The 18,073-nt window shown below is 47.2% G+C and overlaps 1 protein-coding gene and 1 pseudogene across 2 annotated transcripts; one reads left to right on the top strand and one right to left on the bottom strand.

Moving 5' to 3' along the window:
* Positions 1 to 3,259: 3,259 nt before the first annotated feature.
* Positions 3,260 to 5,246, top strand: LOC148882682 (C3a anaphylatoxin chemotactic receptor-like; annotated as a pseudogene). Its single transcript, XR_016118666.1, has 2 exons — positions 3,260 to 3,319; positions 3,754 to 5,246. The product of XR_016118666.1 is annotated as a C3a anaphylatoxin chemotactic receptor-like (transcript).
* Positions 4,798 to 8,577, bottom strand: slc39a7 (solute carrier family 39 member 7). Its single transcript, XM_089023784.1, has 8 exons — positions 8,260 to 8,577; positions 7,897 to 8,009; positions 7,657 to 7,825; positions 7,523 to 7,582; positions 7,322 to 7,444; positions 7,184 to 7,255; positions 5,630 to 5,826; positions 4,798 to 5,547 (listed from the first exon to the last, which is right to left on the bottom strand). Exons 1-8 carry the CDS (start codon positions 8,570 to 8,572, stop codon positions 5,293 to 5,295), a joined length of 1,302 nt encoding a protein of 433 aa, XP_088879910.1. The 5' UTR covers positions 8,573 to 8,577; the 3' UTR covers positions 4,798 to 5,292.
* Between the last annotated feature and the right edge of the window lie 9,496 nt (positions 8,578 to 18,073).

Below are 18,073 nucleotides of genomic sequence, written 5' to 3'. Positions count from 1 at the left end.
GTGCAAAAAGCTATCAAGCCAGCTAAACAGATCACAATTGATGAAGAACTAGATACAATTATCACAGAGAAAGCACCTACAAGGGATCATTCCTCAAGATGGTGAAAGAAGCCTATGTTCCTCATCAAGTGTTTAATGCTGAGGAAACCGGACACTCCATTCCATCAAGCCATTAACGACCATCACAAAGGTAAATAAAATGACTTTATTGTACAGTACAGTTTATTTCTTTAATCATAATACTATAGCACATTTATTATAAAATAAGGTATATTTTGTGTAGTTTTAAGGCTTAGAAAATTAGAAAGTAGAAAATTATGTATTATGGGGTGCCTATTATTCTCATTTTAATGGTTTCCCATGGGAAATTAATTTTTACACACTCTGTCTGGGAACTAATTAAGTTCGTAAGCCAAGGTCCTATTGTATAGTAAGAAGACTGTTTTGCATCCATTAGATGTTCAAAGGTAAAGATGTATACCGCGTTGTCTCCAGTATATATCTTAATAATAATAATAATAATACATTACATTTATAAGCGCCTTTCAAAACTCTCATGGTCACTTTACCGTCATAGGATCAGTTTTTTTCCTGTGGGTGAGCAGCGGCAGCCACACGCACCAGCGTTCACTCAATATATATATATATATATATATATATATATATATATATATATATATATATATATATATATATATATATATATATATATAGGGGCGGCGGCCCGGTAGTCAAGTGGTTAGCACACCGGCTTCACAGTGCAGAGGTCGCCGGTTCGCGTCCCGGTCCGTCCTCCCTGTGTGGAGTTTGCATGTTCTCCCCGGACCCGCGTGGGTTTTCTCCGGGTACTCCGGTTTCCTCCCACACTCCAAAAACATGCATGGCAGGCAGATTGACTACTCCAAATTGTCCCTAGGTGTGAGTGTGAGAGTGACTGTTGTACGTCTTTGTGTGCCCTGCGATTGGCTGGCAACCAATTCAGGGTGTCTCCCCCTCGTGCCCGAAGACAGCTGAGATAGGCTCCAGCAACCCCCGCGACCCTAATGAGGAATAAGCGGTATGGAAAATGAGATGAGAGAGATGCGATATATATATATATATATATATCGAACCATAACAGAAGTGGCTGATCTCAAGAAGTCCTATCAGTGGCTAGAGGGGCTGGCCTAAAGGACAGCACAGAGGCACTCATCCTGGCTGCTCAAGAGCAGGCCCTGAACACCAGAGCCATAGAGGCACGGATATACCACACCAGGCAAGACCCAAGGTGTAGGTTGTGCAAAGAGGCACATGAGACAATGCAACACATAACTGCAGGGTGTAAGATGCTGGCAGGGAAAGCCTACATGGAGCGCCATAACCAGGTGGCTGGCATAGTCTATCGAAACATCTGTGCGGAGTATGGACTGGAAACCCCAAGGTCAAAAAAAATGGGTAACACCTCCCAAGGTAGTAGAGAATGACCGAGCAAAAATCCTGTGGGACTTCCAGATGCAGACTGACAAGATGGTAATGGCCAACCAACCAGATATCGTGGTCATAGATAAAGGGCAAAGGAAAGCCGTTGTCGTGGATGTAGCGGTCCAGAGTGATGGAAACATCACAAAGAAGGAACATGAGAAAATGGAGAAATACCAAGGGCTCAGAGAGGAGGTGGAGAGAGCCTGGGAGGTAAAGGTGACAGTCGTGCTTGTGGTGGTCGGAGCACTCGGGGCAGTGACCTCCAAACTCGACGAGTGGTTGCAACAGATCCCGGGAACAACATCAGTTATCTCGGTCCAGAAAAGCACAGTTCTGGGAACAGCACGGATACTGCGCAGAACCCTCAAGCTTCCTGGCCTCTGGTAGAGGACCCGAGCTAAAAAAATGGGGGACAGACACCACCCATGGTGGGTGAGACGAGGATTTTATATATATATATATATATATATATATATATATATATATATATATATATATATATATCTCGACCTACTGTCCAGTAATATCCAGGTTTCACAGGTGCTTGCTTCAAGCATTTAGGGATTAACGGCTCGGCTCAGTCTACATCGAAGATTGAATCTGAGGTGGTTCTTTAAGTCAGCTAATTTAAAAGTGGCCTTTTCTAAGTTACGTACCAGCAGAATGATGTCTCTCCCAAAGTTGGCAGCAATACGTCTGTGTAAGCTCTCAGTCATACAAGACCATCGATGAAAAGGTTTCTTCAGCCGTCATCTATACTTCTTTGAAGGTGTTGGCCGTTTCGCTTCTTATCCAAGAAACTTCGTCAGCAAACTAAAGACGTCTGACTCCTTCAAAGAAGTACAGATGACGGCTGAAGAAACCTTTTCATCGTTAGCTAATAGCTGGCCAGCTAGATAGCTAGCTAATAGACAGAAAATAGATACTGAAGGAAATAGATACATTTATTTAGCCATATTAAACATTGCTCAAGAAAAATATTAAGTTTAATCAGTATAACTATTGCTTTGCTTGTAAAATACAGGAGACATGTTTCAGGTGCCAGGAGATCGAAGGGGGGCCAGCTGGCAGACACAAAGGAAGTGTGAAACAACAACATGGCCAAACACTGGACAACACAGATGAAAGGAAGTGACCAAACACAGATTCGGCAGGACGCAACTTTTGATCTACCTTCCATCCTGCCTAGAGGTGGGGAAATACCTTGGGAACATAGACGTGAAACCAGATCCCAGCAAGGACCAAATGGGGAACTTGATTTCTTTATGTGGGCCAAATTTGAATATGCATGTGGTACATATTTAAAGCTGGGCTCTCAGACTCAGTCTTCGTCTTTCGTCTCTCGTACTGATTTGAGGGCACTCGAATATTTTTTTGTCAGGGAGCTGAGACCCAGAATTCTGTATTAGATCAAATTGTTAGGAATAAATTATCTGTGAGTAACTTGCCGGCTTTTTGGTCATCCCTCTCACAACGAACGTGCCAATTGTTAGGTTAAAACATTGCAAAATAAGTTAAATATTTAATTCCGTTCAAAATTGTTAAAATATTAAATGTAACTGTTAACAGTAACTGTTAACTAATATTAGCTTGTAATATTCTAACCTAACAATAGAAAATAGATAGCCAGCTAGTTTTAGTTCCACTTTAATTTAGAAGTAGTCTTTTAAATAAATAAAGTTGAGTAGAATATGTTTTTAAAGTGGTTCCACTTCATCTTTATTGACAAACATTTGCCACTTGTCACAGAACGCCGTGATTAAAACTAAATTGTCATCGAAAAGATTCATTCAAGGAGGCACCTTGGGTCGTCTGGCTTCGTAGCGCCCCCTGCTGTCCGGGAGAGACTTTGCAGTCAGTAAGTCTCACCAATTTCGACAAAAATCTTTGCGATTTCCCCTCCAAAATGAAAGACTCATTTTGTCAACAATTGCTGAGCTGTCACGTCGGTGGTCACGGGTGGGTCCAATCACATCCAGAATCTCGCAGTCAAACAAACGCAACTAAACTCATTTTGACCACAACACCTGCCGGGCCCGCCATTTCAAAGCTGTGTTATATCTACACGCGAATTAAATATTGCACCCACAAGAGCCATCCACTTACTGATTGCTATTTTTAGATTTTTTTTGAAACAGTTCAGTGTTGCTCCCTTCATTTTTAGCAATTTGTATTTTTAATGCACTGTGATCAAGAGGAAAGAAATGTCTTCTGTTCTACATGGAATACATTTGACAAGGACTGTTCTCTAATGGGTGCTTGCGTGTTATCCCGCATGCTCCCCTCCTTTAGGCAAATGTCATGAACGTGCGGCTGGTCAACTTTGCAACGGCGGACCTCATATTCTGCATCACCCAAATCTTCTCGCTGGTCAAGAAGCTGCTCCTGGGCCACTGGCCCTTCGACTTGTTCGTCTGCAAGCTCAGCGGCTTCTTCAAGCACGGCAACATGTTTTGCTCCGTCTTCATGCTGGCCGTCATCAACCTGGACCGGGCCCTCTGTGACCAGCTACCGGTGTTCACCCGTCGCCACCACAGCACAGGTGCCGCCCGAGCGGTGCCCGCATGCGTGTGGGTCTGAGCCTTCAGCTGGCTCTTCTTCTCCAAACAGAAGCTACTGTACAACAAGGCCAATTCGAATAATAATACAATAAGTGCCAATTCGATGGGATCAAGGCACTCTACGTTGTGCGCTTTCTGTTGGCCTTACTCCTCCCCTTTCCGGTCATCCTGAGCTGCTACATCCTGGCCAGGGTGGGCATCGGGCGCACCCTATATGGGGTGTCCTGAGCGTGATGGTGGCCACCTTCTTCCTGTGGTGGGCCCTGTACCACGTTCTGCTCCTCCTCAAAATAGCGGATGGAAACCACACGCTGGTCAAGACGTGGGTGCCCCTCGTTCGAGGCATGGCTTTCATCAAAAGCGCCATCAACCCACTTCTCTACTTCTTTGTGGGGGTGTGGATGAGAACCTTGCCCAAGGAAACTCCGGAGAGCCTGTTCCCATTCACCGATAATCCTGACAGACAGATGGGACAGTCCGGTGATGACGGCTCGGGCTTGAGCAGATCGCAGGAGTGATGCGCCCAGGAAATAAAAGCGCAAAGAAAACCAAACCAACTGCTTGGCTAACTTCAGTGACAGCCCATCGTTAGCCTGAAGGTAAAATAGCTGTTAGCAAGGTGGCTGTCGGGTGCCGTTCCACTACTTCAAAACATTTTGAGTTGAAAATCCTCATCTGAAACACTGAACCCAAGTTTAAACCCCACAAACGAGTTGAAAATGGATTATGTTGTGATATTTGCGACCGCAGCAAAAATCGACAACGGCCTTTATTGTTCAGATCAGATCGCCTTGATCAGTCTCACATTGGAGAAATTCCCAATTCACAGCTGCAAATTTATGAATAGCAGAGGAAAGGAAAAAGAAGAAGTAGAAAATTGTTGATCACCGTTACATACAAGTGGCGGGTTGTGTGCCGATTTCCCAGTTGCTCACAAGCAACTCGGCCGGTCCTCTGCGCCCACTTACGCTTGATCATTTATGTAAGGAGGCCGCAAACCAAAAAGTATCCACGACACAAGTCATTGCGCATACTGAGTCTGACCTTTGACCTCTTCAGGTATGCGGACATTTTGTGCTGTAAACCAAGCTGCGACTTTGAACAAAAACAACGTACGGTGTGTGAAAAAGTGGAAGTCCTCCCCAGGTGTGTCCATCAGTTCATTTCCTTTGCGTTCCCATCTGGGGGCCGAAGCCCCCCCGCCTGCCCCCCATCCACAAAGAATCCAAACCACAACAAAAAGATGTCATTTGAAGCGCTCTTGTCTTTTTCACTCGTACTCTGCGATCAGAACCATCATGCCGACGCCGAACAGCAGGGCCAGAATCTCCATCAGCGACTGTCCGAAAGCGGAGCGGCCGGCCAGAAGCTCCGGGAGGACCGTCACTGTGGCGATGTAAATGAAGCCCCCCGCCGTGAAGGGCAGGATCCAAGCGGTGGCGGCCGCGCCCACACCTTCGGCCAGAAGCGAGCAGGCGGTGCCGGCCAGCGCCCCCGCAGCGGTGACCAGTTGTAGCGACATGGCCTGACCGGGTGGGACAAAATGTCATACACAAGTCAAATGGAGGGTGGCAACCGGGGTCAAAGGTCAAACTGCCTGGACCCACCTTCCTCTTGGTGCAACCAGATTGGACCAGGATGGCAAAGTCTCCGATCTCGTGCGGAACCTCGTGCAGCAGGATGGTCACGGTGGTGACGGCGCCCACCGCCGGACCCACCAGGAAAGACGCGCCGATGGCCAAGCCATCCGTGAAGTTGTGAGTGAAGTCGGCCGCCAGGTTGAGGTAACCTGACACCTTGATGTCTGCGTCGAAGAAAAGGAAGAAAAAGGTCAACGCGCGATGGTGTCCAAGTCAAGGCCCTGGAGCCAAATCTGGGCTGCCACATCATTTTATTCGGCCCGCAAATTCTAATCAAACGTGACATTACATCATCCTCGCTAAAGTCCCAACCAAAAATTCAAACTGTCCCAATGTAAACCACAATAACAGTCATTATTTTGAAAACTAGTTTTTGTGCACTCTCTATGTAATATAGCTATCTATCTAGTCACTATCTAGCTGGCTGGCTATCTAGCTAGGTATCTGTTGGCTATCGATTGGCTAGCTAGCTAGCTAGCTAGCTTTCTATCCATTTGAGTTACATATGAGTTGAGTGAACGCTGGCGGTTGTGGCTACCGCTGCTCACCCACAGAAAAACTTATCCTGTGACTGTAAAGTGACTTTGAGAGTTTTGAAAGGCACTTGGAAATGAAAGGATTATTATTATGTTGAGGGTTTTAAACATTCTAATGGCTTCCCAAATTCACAAAGGCCCCCAAGAGGAAACCGTGACTACAATGTGGCCCACCCGCGGCAAAAAAACAAAAACAAAAAACAAGATGGCCAGCTAAATACTCACCAGCAATGTTCCCTCTAAGCAATCACGCACCGCTTGCACATGCTCAGCGCACAAGAACATCTATGCAGTGCACATTTTGCAATGTAACTCAATGAGTGACAGGTGTCCAGCCAATCGAAGCAGAACGGCGCAAATGTGCCTTGCCCATATGCGCCGTGATACTTGCATGAAACTGGTGTGTGGCCACAGCGTACACATTACTGATGGGAATTCCGGCTCTTTTCAGAGAGCCGGTTCTTTTGGCTCGGCTCACTAAAAAGATTCCCGGCTCTTTTGGCTCCCCAGTTTGTTTGTTTTTTGTTGCTTAAATTAATTAACTACCAAAAATCATGTAAAATTACGTGAAAAACAAATTACTCATGTAAAAAATACACAGTATCAAATATTTTTATTTATATGGCTTGATTTATATATGCACAGAGAGCATCCACGAACTTTCACTTTCCCTGGTCTGATGATCAGCTGTCACTAATTTGCTTTTCATATTAATAATGCTATCATACCGACGAGTATGATAGCTCCTCACTGCTGCGCGTGTCTGTCGTTCTCCCCCCCTCTATCACGGATATCGACCAATCACGTGCGGCTTTAACCGAAGACTGGGGGCCGGGAATAGAGGACAAAAAAAAGTCTGCTCCCATTTCCAGCTCGTTCGCGAACGACACATCACACATCATGTTGCTCACAGTGGTCCTCAGTGTGCTCAGGGAGCTTGTGTGTCTGCTCAGACACATGAAAAATTAAATGGAACATTGCTCACCAGCACTCTTCTGCACCTTCTTCTTTTTTGGTACCTTCTTGTCTTCATCGCTGTCCTTCTCCTTGGCAGGAGCTTTAAAAAACAACAACAACGAAAAAGTTCAAATGATAGATGAGCTCGGAGGAGTTTTTTTCTTACTATGCGAGTGCCCGTGAGAGTGTCCTCCCTTCAGAAAGCGCACAAACTTCTCCACGATCAAAAAGGCCACGATGCCACCCAGTACCCACAGGCCCACCGACATCATGTGATCGTGGGCGGCGCCTGTGGAAGCAAAACCGGCACCGTTGCGTCTTAAACAAGCAAGTTGTAAAAAAAAAAAATGGGGGCCACGCGACTTACCGTGCGAGTGGCCGTGACCGTGCGACTCCTCGGTGGCGTCGCCATGGTGAGCGTGCGGCTCTGCGGCATCGACACAAGGTCAGCTTTCAAACCTTCTCGCTCGTCATTCAGACGGCGAGTTGCGCGCGACATACCCAAAGCGTGCGGGATGAGGTGAAGGAAGGCGTCGCCCAGCAGGCCCCCCGACGCAAAGCTCAGCAGCACCTTAAGCAAACTCTGGTGCTGCTCGCTGTTGGACTGAACCGGGATCAGGAACAGGATGAGGAACGGCGCCGCGCTAATGAGCAGCGTGGCGCCGATGGCCTGAGAGCAGGAAGGGGAGGTCAGGGTCAGATTGTTTTCGCGTTGACTTCGGGGGCGGGGGGGTGTCCCACCTGCATCCACAGCTCCAGCACGTCACGCTTGGGCTCCACCGATCCGCCGCGCTCATCACCGTGGCTGTGCGGCCGAGCGTGCTGGTGCCCGTGGAAACTGGCGTGCGCGTGCTCTGAAAGGTACAACAATGATTCATTTCATTTTGTGCGCAGACCAAGTCACCCAAAACGACTCTCACGCCGGATCCATCAACTGCTGTTTGAGCATCAAACACGACCAAAGAAGCAACAATCAATTAAAAACTACGTTTCTTTGGTGCAATGATTCCATTCGTGGCGTGGATGGAATAATCGATTCTGAAAACATGCCGCACTGACAAGGTCATCGGCATGCCGGCGCCCATGCATGCACATGGTCATCACCGTGTGCACGGTCGTTATCGACATAACCGTGGTCATCGGTGGGGCTTAGGTCATGGGCGTGACCTTGGTCATCCAACCGCTGACGGTCATCTGCATCGGCGCTATGGCCGAGATAATAGTGGTGATTTTGCTCGTCGAGCCGGTCTTGGTCGTTGACATAGTCCAGGTCATCAGGCCACTCTTGCTCATTGGTGTCATGGTGGTCCTCAACCTGCTCAGTGGTACTGAGATACTCGTGGTCATCGGCGTGACCCCCATCAATGTTTTGCCCCCAGTCATCCAAATGGCGGTCGTCATAGTTTTCCGCTTGCATGTTTTCATTACCGTGATGCAGGTGCCCGCTGTGGTCATCGTCATGGCCGTCGTGCCATTGTTCCCCTGCTTGCCCCTCCTCTGTTGGGAGGTTGGCCTCGGCGCTCCACTTGCTGGCGCCGTGGAACATCTTTGCCTCCGGCCCGTGCGAGTGGCTGTGATGATGATGGTTGTGGTCATCTCCATGGCCGTGGTCATGATGGTGGTGGGCGTGGCCATGATGGTGGTGGTCATGTGAGTGGCCATGAGCTTCGCTCAGATGCGAGGCCAACAACAGAACCAAAGCAGATGTGGTCAGCAGATGCAAGTATCCCATTGTATTTACCTGGAAAAGGACACGCGAGCCATTTTAGGAAACGTACACTGGACATGTCATGAATGAGGGGTCAACATTATTTATTGGGCCACGTTGTAGTCCTCCCTACTAATTTGTCATGTACATGTTCTCAAATGATTGATTGCATTTGACAACGACATTCACGCGTGACTCTGTTTGCAAAAATCGGATATAGAGAGTCGAGACTCTTTCTTTTGTTGCAGGCAATTAATAATCTGCAGCATTGGCAACTTGACACCTCAACTTTCAAGAGCCACTTTTCAAGTTTCCATTGGTAACTCCCTTTCTCGCCGGATGTGATTGATTAAGCGGCTTTTCCTCTGGAGTTTACCACCGCGATAAGCCCAAAAATAAGTCAACAAAACGAACGCGAGAACGAGCGTAGCATCAGTTGGCGGCTACGGGGCTAGCCGATGCTAACAACACAAGTAGCACCGACTTCATTAACACACCGACATATGTGGTCGACGATGCCTACCGAAGGGCCTTAACGTTCCGATGATTCGCCTGCGTGTTTGTTTGGATCTTCCGCGTCGGAAAAAGTCGACACAGCGTCACCTCGGAGCTTGGTTCTTACCTATGGCGAAGCTTTTGCTAGCCGAGACGTGGCATTCGCGCAAGTTTCCAAATCTCGCGAGAAGATATCCCAATTTCAAGCGCGCATCTCTTTTCTTCGTTTCCTGGCCTCAAGTTGTCACGATTTGTGAGTGTTATACGACACGGGACATGTGTGAGATCTTTGGAATGTTTGAGTATGACATGATCGCAACACACGCCACCTATTATGTTCCACAAGAGCCTTTTTTTTCACTGTTTCGTGTTGCCAAGAAAGAAATGGGTAAAGTGAGAAGAAATTCTCGCGAGACTCTTTCCTGTTGGTTCTTCGGCTTCAGGTCCTGTTGGAGCTTGTGACGTCGCGTCTTAAGTCAAAAAAATGAAAGAGAATATGAACGTAATTAAAGGACAACCGACCAGTGACGTGCAGTCAGGAGAGGCAGGTGAGGCCGTGCCTCACCTGTCATTATGGAAATATCAAATGAAAAATAAATTTGACAGTTATATTTATTTGGTGATTTGTACTTTAAAGTTCTTTTCCATTTAACGTCACCATTTTTGGATTTTTTTTCAAACTCGCTGAATTTTCACATTTACCGTTCAAATACTAAGAAGAGACGAGCGGTGAGGCAGCAGCTGGCTGAGCCTCACCATGGATTGCGCAATGACTATGCTAACTGCTGGCTTGCTCTGCAGTGAGACCGCATTGCTGTCTCTCTGCATATCGCTAATAAAGTTTTCTAACACTTTTAGTATATGAACTAAATTTCTATGGGTTATCTGGTGTATATAATGTACAGTCACTGTACGTCTGTGTAAGCTCTCAGTCGTACAGGAGTGGTCCATCGATGAGAAGGATGACGGCTGAAGAAACCTTCTCATCGATACAGTCACTGTACATTATAAACACTGCACAACAGTGTTTATCTTATTTTATTTTTATCAAAACTCTGTGCAACATTCACGCGCGAGGCACACATTTCTCCTGCCTCATGACATGGGGCGCTGGTGATTCCAGAAATTCTTCTTGCAACTCCTCGGCTGCACAATAATAGAATTAGTGACAGCAAGCTACAGTAAACAGTTAGCAAGTTAAGTGCAACCATCCAATCATTTTTCGTGTTGCTTGGCCTTATTTTCAGAATGGAGGATTACATATCTAAATTGAAAGAATTTTCTAAACTGGACTTTCAATCGAAGCAGGAGATAATAATTAAAGGAAGACCAACACCGGACTGTATAGCTCACAAACGGTGAGGGATGGATGTAAATCTCCTGGACAGCTTCTCAGCTTTTTGGCCCAGAAACTCATTGAAACTATTCGTGAGGTGACAAAGTTGCTCCAGTTCGTGCTCACTGTTCCAGCTACTACAGCATCAGTGGAGCGGTCATTCTCAGCACTGAAAAGACTGAAAACATAGTTGAAACAGGACTGATCAAGGACGACATTCTTCACTGGCAGTGATCTCCATTGAGACAGTGAGACTTTAAAAAAGACTTTAGAAAGATAAGGAGGGCTTCTACAAATAAGTTATCGATGCTTTTCTTCAGAAGGTGCGGCGCATGGACTTCATTTATAAGTAAAGGTAACACGATAACATATTTTTTTTCTTTTTTTTCCTATGCAACAGTTTGTATATATAAAGAATGCTGACGTGACATGCTGACACGTTAACTGTTGCCAATCAAATGGTATATAAGCTACTCTGTAGAGTTCATATGTTTGTAAATCTGACTGTGATGACGTCAGTGCCTCACCAGCCATGAACCTCACCGCACGTCACTGCGTAAATGTGTGAGACCTCAGCTTATGAACTTAATTGGTTCCGAGACATAATGTGTAAGCCAAAAAGTGTGTATCACAAAAAAAAATTCCCATAGAAAACCATTAAAATGGGAATAATCCATTCCCGGGTTTCCATAAAATATACTTTTCAACTAAATAAGCCTTAAAACTACACACAACCTATGTTATTCTATGTATAATAAATGTGCTATTGTATTGTAATGAAAGAAATGTACCCACAAGGGGGCACAAGCCAGTGTGTTATTGTGCCGGTCCCAAGCCCGGATAAATACAGAGGGTTGTGTCAGGAAGGCATCCGACGTAAATTTTTTTTTGCCAAAACAAATATGTGAATCAAACCTATGAATCCCATACCGGATCGGTCGAGGCCCGGGTTAACAACGGCCGCCATTGGTACTGTTGACCTTCAGGGTGCCAGTGGAAAATGGACTACTGTTGGTCGAAGAAGGAGAGGAGGGAGGTGTGCCCGGAGGAAAAGAGAGAAATGGAACGCCAAGAGTATAGAACTAAGAGTAGGAACTTTGAATGTAGGAACAATGACAGGTAAAGGTAGAGAGCTGGTTGCCATGATGCAGAGAAGGAAGGTAGACATACTGTGTGTCCAGGAGACCAGGTGGAAAGGGAGCAAGGCTAAAAGCTTAGGGTCAGGGTTTAAGTTGTTCTATCATGGTGAAGACAGAACGAGAAATGGAGTTAGGGTTATCTTAAAAAAGGAGTTTGTAAGGAATGTCTTAGAAGTAAAAAGAGTATCAGATAGAATGATGAGTCTGAAGCTAGAAATGGAAGGCGTGATGTTCAATGTTGTTTGTGGGTATGCCCCACAAGTAGGATGTGAGCTGGCGGAGAAGGAGAAATTTTGGTTGGACTTTGATGACAGAAGAACATCCAAAGAAGTGAGAGGGTTGTAATTGGTGGAGACTTCAATTGACATGTTGGCGCAGGAAACAAAGATGATGAGGAGGTGATGGGCAGGTTTGGACTCCAGATGAGGAACGCTGAAGGACAGATGGTGGTTGACTTTGCTAAGAGAATGCAAATGGCTATTGTGAATACTTTTTTTCAGAAGAGACAGGAACATAGGGTGACCTATAAGAGTGGAGGCAGAAGTACACAGGTAGACTACATTTTGTGTCAACGGCGCCATCTAAAGGAAATCAGTGACTGCAAAGTAGTGGTTGGTGAGAGTGTAGCCAGACAGCATAGGTTGGTGGTGTGTAGGATGACGCTGGCAGTGAGGAAGATGAAGAAACCAATGGCTGAAGTGAGGACAAAATGGTGGAAGTTGAAAAAGGAAGAGTGTTGCATGACATTTAGGAAGGAGGTAAGACAAGCACTGGGTGGGCAAGAGGTCCTTCCAGATGACTGGCAAACTACAGCGAACATAATCAGAGACACAGGTCGGAAAGTACTTGGTGTATCCAGTGGAAAAAAAGGTAGATAAGGAGACTTGGTGGTGGAATGGGGAGGTGCAGGAGTGTATACAGAGAAAGAGGTTAGCAAAGAAGTGGGACACTGAGAGGACGGACGACAGTAGACAGCAGTACAAGGAGATGCAGCGCACGGTTAAAGTAAAGCCGGCAAAGGCCAAACAAGAGGCCTATGATGACTTGTATGCTCGGCTGGACAGCAAGGAAGGTGAGACTGATCTTTACAGGCTGGCGAGACAGAGAGACAAAGATGGTAAGGACTTGCAGCAGGTTTGGGTAATTAAGGATAGAGATGGCAATGTATTAACAGGTGCCAGTTGTGAAGAATTGATGAATGAGGAAAATGAGAAGGAACAAAGAGTAGAAGACGTGACTGTTGTGGACCAAGACATAGCAAGCATTAGCAAGGATGAAGTGAGGAGGGCGCTGAAGAGGATGATGGGGGAAAGGCACTTGGGCCTGATGATTTACCAATCGAGGTATGGAAGTGTCTTGGAGAGGTGGCGGTGGTGTTTCTGACTGGGTTATTCAACAAGATCTTAGATGGTGAACAGATGCCTGAAGAATGGAGGCGAAGTGTACTCGGGCCCAATTTTAAGAACAAAGGAGATGTGCAGAGTTGTACTAATTACAGAGGAATAAAGTTGATGAGCCATACAATGAAACTCTGGGAAAGAGTAGTTGAAGCTAGACTAAGAGCAGAAGTGAACATGCCAAAAAAGAGTATGACAGATGCAGTGTTTGCTTTAAGATTGCTGATAGAGAAGTGCAGAGAAGGTCAGAAGGAATTGCATTGTGTCTTTGTAGATCTGGAGAAAGCGTATGACAGGGTGCCCAGAGAAGAGCTGTGGCATTGCACGAGGAAGACTGGAGTGACGGAAAAGTATGTCAGAGCGGTGCAAGACATGTATCATGACTGTCAGACAGTAGTGAGGTGTGCTGTCGGTATGACTGAGGAATTCAAGGTGGAGGTGGGACTCCACCAGGGGTCAGCTCTGAGCCCCTTCTTGTTTGCTATGGTGATGGACAGGCTGACAGACGATGTTAGACAAGAATCTCCTTGGACCATGATGTTTGCAGATGACATTGTGATCTGTAGCGAGAACAGGGAAGAGGTGGCGGAGAAACGAGAGATGTGGAGATATGCCCTGGAAAGGAGAGGAATGAAGATCAGTCGCAGCAAGACGGAATATATGTGTGTGAATGAAAGGGATCCAAGTGCAAGAGTGATGCTACAGGGAGAAGAGATAAAGAAGGTGGAAGATTTTAAGTACCTGGGGTCAACTGTCCAGAGCAATGGAGAGTGTGGAAAAGAGGTGAAGAAGCGTGTCCAGGCAGGCTGGAGCGGCTGGAGAAAAATGTCAGGTGTGCTGTGTGATAGAAGGGTTTCAGCTAGGATGAAAGGAAAAGTGTATAAAACCGTGGTCAGACCAGCCATGATGTTTGGACTGGCCACTGAAGAAAAGACAGGAAGCAGAGCTGGAGGTAGCAGAGCTGAAGATGTTGAGGTTTTCTTTGGTAGTGACCAGGTTGGATAGGATCAGGAATGAGTACATTAGAGGGACAACTCATATTAGAGGCTTTGGAGAGAAAGTCAGAGAGGCCAGACTGAGATGGTTTGGACATGTCCAGAGGAGAGAGAATGACTATATCGGGAGAAGGATGCTGAGCCTTGAACTGCCAGGCAGGAGACCGAGCGGAAGACCGAAGAGGAGGTTTATGGATGTGGTCAAAGAGGATATGAAGGTAGCTGGTGTGAGAGAAGAGGATGCACAAAACCGGGATAGATGGAGGACATTGATTCGCTGTGGCGACCCCTGAGGGGAAAAGCCGAAAGGAAAAGGAAAGGTATTGTAATGAAAGAAATACACTGCACTGTATAATAAAGTCACTTTATTTACATTTGTGATGGTCATTGATGGCTTGATGGAATGGCGTTGGAGGTCAAAGGTCAGAGGGAATTGCTGTTTGGAAAGAGAGGCACATTACATGAGGACTGTGTCACGTCCGCTCGAGGAGTGGCGATAGGACTCGAGGGACGACGGAAGGTGGTTAAGGTCGGATCCAAAATACACGGTGGAGACAGTGGTTCCAAAAAGAGTCTTTACTGTTGGGGTAATTCGGCATACAAACATCCCTAAACATCGCTCTGTAATCTTTGTTTACATTTTGAACTTCCTGATACGTCATATCCTGCCTTCCCTTACATGATGACGCATTCACATCCTTTCGCGTCACACACTGCGCGCCGTATAAAATGCTCTCCCTTCTAGTTCTCTCTCTCTCTCTCTCTATCGTCATGCTCTATCCTTAAGCCGACACCACGATGCCGCCGCTCTCTCCAAGATTAAACCAACTTTCTGTTCTACACCTGGCTCCCTGATGATTTAACCATCCTCTTCCATCAACACCCGTTGAAGCAATGAACCAGGGACGAACGGTCAAAATAATTCAACATTTACTGAGACACATGTGGCAAAAAAACAGAAAATCAGGCAAGGTAGAGAGCAATGACGAAACAGACCTGCGTGCGGATTGGTGACGGGGACTTCCTGAAATACACCGACAACAACAGAACGGTAAGGGTGGCTTTTATAGCTAGAATGCACAATTAAGGAAATGGGGAACAGGTGCGTGAGTCTGGAGAGCCAGGAAGGGAGGGGCCCGCTCCAGGAGCAGAGGAGGAAGAGACAGGAGGGGAGGGGTACGCTTCTGGCGTCGACGAGGATGTGACAGACTGTAATTAAAGAAATAAACTGTGCTGTAAAATAGTTTTATTTACCTTTTTGATGGTCATTGATGGCTTATGGAAGGAGAGTCACCTTCCATAAGGACTGTTGGTAACTTAACCTCTGGTGTGGCTTTTCTTCTTTCCTTCTTTGGAGACTCATCATTTTTGCTGATTAAAAACCTCTTAATTGACACCTGTTACTTTCTGACTTATAAGGTCTTACGAAGCTGAGGCATCACATTATCGTCCATCATGTTGATGATTGTCATAGCCACAGTCTTTTCTGGATGGAACTGTTCGGTAAAAGCCTGCACATCATTCCACTTTGCCAACATTGCCTATATGAGCTCACTTGATGCTGCAGCCATCTCCTCCTCCTCAGATGTTCTTGAACCATCCGTTGTTGGCTTTAAAATCCTCAATAAGCGCCGAACTTCCAGGTTGGCGCATGGCGATATCGGCGTGAATTAGCCGCGCTTTCTCGCATAAAATAGCTTTACTCACGCTGTCGCCGGATAGCCGCTTTTCATTAATCCGAATTAACAGAAGTTTTTCAACTTCTTCGATTGCCCGAGACCGTCGCTTTGAGAGCACGGAAACACCTTTTGCAACAGATACACCTTTGATGGCTTCTCTGTTCCGGAAAATGGTAGCAATGGTTGACTTAGCACTGAATGGTTGACTCGGCCACTAAATCATACAAACGCACACCTCAATTATCTCCTTCTTCTCAGCGACGGTGATTTTATTTTGTGTCTTCTCGGGCTGAAAATGAGCCTGTGGTGTGTGTTTTTTTTTTGGTTCGATAATAGTAAAATTATCAGCAAAAAAGCTCCAAGGAGGCGATCGACGTGTGCATTCAATGAGATTCAATGTGCTGTTCGGTTGTGTGCTTCCGTCGAATATCACTCCGCCAGATCCGAAGGTCGTGTGCTTTTGGAAAGAGAGGCACATTACATGAGGACTGTGTCACGTCCGCTCGAGGAGTGGCGATAGGACTCGAGGGACGACGGAAGGTGGTTAAGGTCGGATCCAAAATACACGGTGGAGACAGTGGTTCCAAAAAGAGTCTTTACTGTTGGGGTAATTCGGCATACAAACATCCCTAAACATCGCTCTGTAATCTTTGTTTACATTTTGAACTTCCTGATACGTCATATCCTGCCTTCCCTTACATGATGACGCATTCACATCCTTTCGCGTCACACACTGCGCGCCGTATTAAATGCTCTCCCTTCTAGTTCTCTCTCTCTATCGTCATGCTCTCTCCTTAAGCCGACACCACGATGCCTCCGCTCTCTCCAAGATTAAACCAACTTTCTGTTCTTTACCTGGCTCCCTGATGATTTAACCATCCTCTTCCATCAACACCCGTTGAAGCAATGAACCAGGGACGAACAAACAAAATAATCCAACATTTACTGAGACACATGTGGCAAAAAACAGAAAATCAGGCAAGGTGGAGAGCAATGACGAAACAGACCTGCGTGCGGATGGGTGACGGGGACTTCCTGAAATACACCGACAACAACAGAACGGTAAGGGTGGCTTTTATAGCCAGAATGCACAATTAAGGAAATGGCGAACAGGTGCGTGAGTCTGGAGAGCCAGGAAGGGAGGGGCCCGCTCCAGGAGCAGAGGAGGAAGAGACAGGAGGGGAGGGGTACGCTTCTGGTGTCGACGAGGATGTGACAGTCCCCCCCCCCTCCCCCCCCCAACGGACGCCTCTTGGCGGCCCACCCGGTTTGGATGGGTGAGCCAAATGGAATGCCCGGGTGAGAGATGGGTCGAAGATCCAGGAACGGGGAATCCACTGACGTTCTTCGGGCCTCCAGGTCCTGGTTCTTTCTCTCCGTCTGGCCGTTGGTCTGGGGATGGTAGCCAGACGACAGGCTCGCCGACGCCCCTAGGGACCGACAGAAACGTTTCCATACCTTGGACACGAACTGCGGTCCCCGGTCCGACACGATGTCCGCCGGAATCCCGTGGAGACGGACGACGTGGTTAACCAGGAGTTGAGCCGTCTCGATGGCGGACGGCAACCTGGTTAACGGGATGAAGGGGGCCGACTTGGAGAAGCGGTCCACAGCGGTGAGAATGACCGTCTTGCCACGGGACGGTGGAAGACCTGTAACGAAGTTGACGGAGCTATGGGACCAGGGTCGGGAGGGAACCGGTAGTGGCTGGAGCAGTCCCGCCGGGGGTTGGTGGGAGGCCTTCCCACGAGCGCAGGCTGGAGGTGTGTCCCCAGAGTAGCACCTCGATGCGCAGCGCAGGGGGAACGAACAGGCGATCCACCGGGCAGCCCTTGGGGATAGGGTTACCCTCCAGGGCCTCGCGGACTTTCCTCTCAACCTCCCACAGCACAGCGCCCAGGATGTGTTGCGCCGGCAGGATGTTGGCGATTACCTCCTACTTCTCTGCCGGCTCGTGGATACGAGATAGGGCATCAGGCTTGGTGTTCTGCGACCCTGGGCAGTAGGTGAGAGTAAAGTTGGATCGCGTGAGGAACAGCGCCCATCGGGCCTGCCGCGAGTTGAGTCTCTTGGCGGACCGAATGGCGGCCAGGTTCTTGTGGTCTGTAAATACGGTGAAGGGGTGTTTGGCCCTCTCAAGCCAGTGTCTCCATTCCTGCAGCGCCAGGA

Source organism: Hippocampus bargibanti, linkage group LG20 (genome assembly GCF_051943395.1).
Source record: "Hippocampus bargibanti isolate YZ-2025 linkage group LG20, ASM5194339v1, whole genome shotgun sequence".
Classification (NCBI taxonomy): Eukaryota; Metazoa; Chordata; class Actinopteri; order Syngnathiformes; family Syngnathidae; genus Hippocampus; species Hippocampus bargibanti.
The sequence above is the reverse complement of the archived record's forward strand: the minus strand, read 5'-3'. Positions and strand labels throughout refer to the sequence as shown.

Bases quoted from the DNA above. Each gene is read 5' to 3' on its own strand.
- slc39a7 (XM_089023784.1), bottom strand. From the start codon at position 8,572: ATGCAAGCGGAAAACTATGACGACCGCCATTTGGATGACTGGGGGCAA. The intron at 8,010-8,259 runs GTGATGACCATG...TGTACCTTTCAG, and splicing joins CGATAACGACCGTGCACACG to AGCACGCGCACGCCAGTTTC. The intron at 7,445-7,522 runs GTAAGTCGCGTG...TTGCTTCCACAG, and splicing joins CGGTCACGGCCACTCGCACG to GCGCCGCCCACGATCACATG.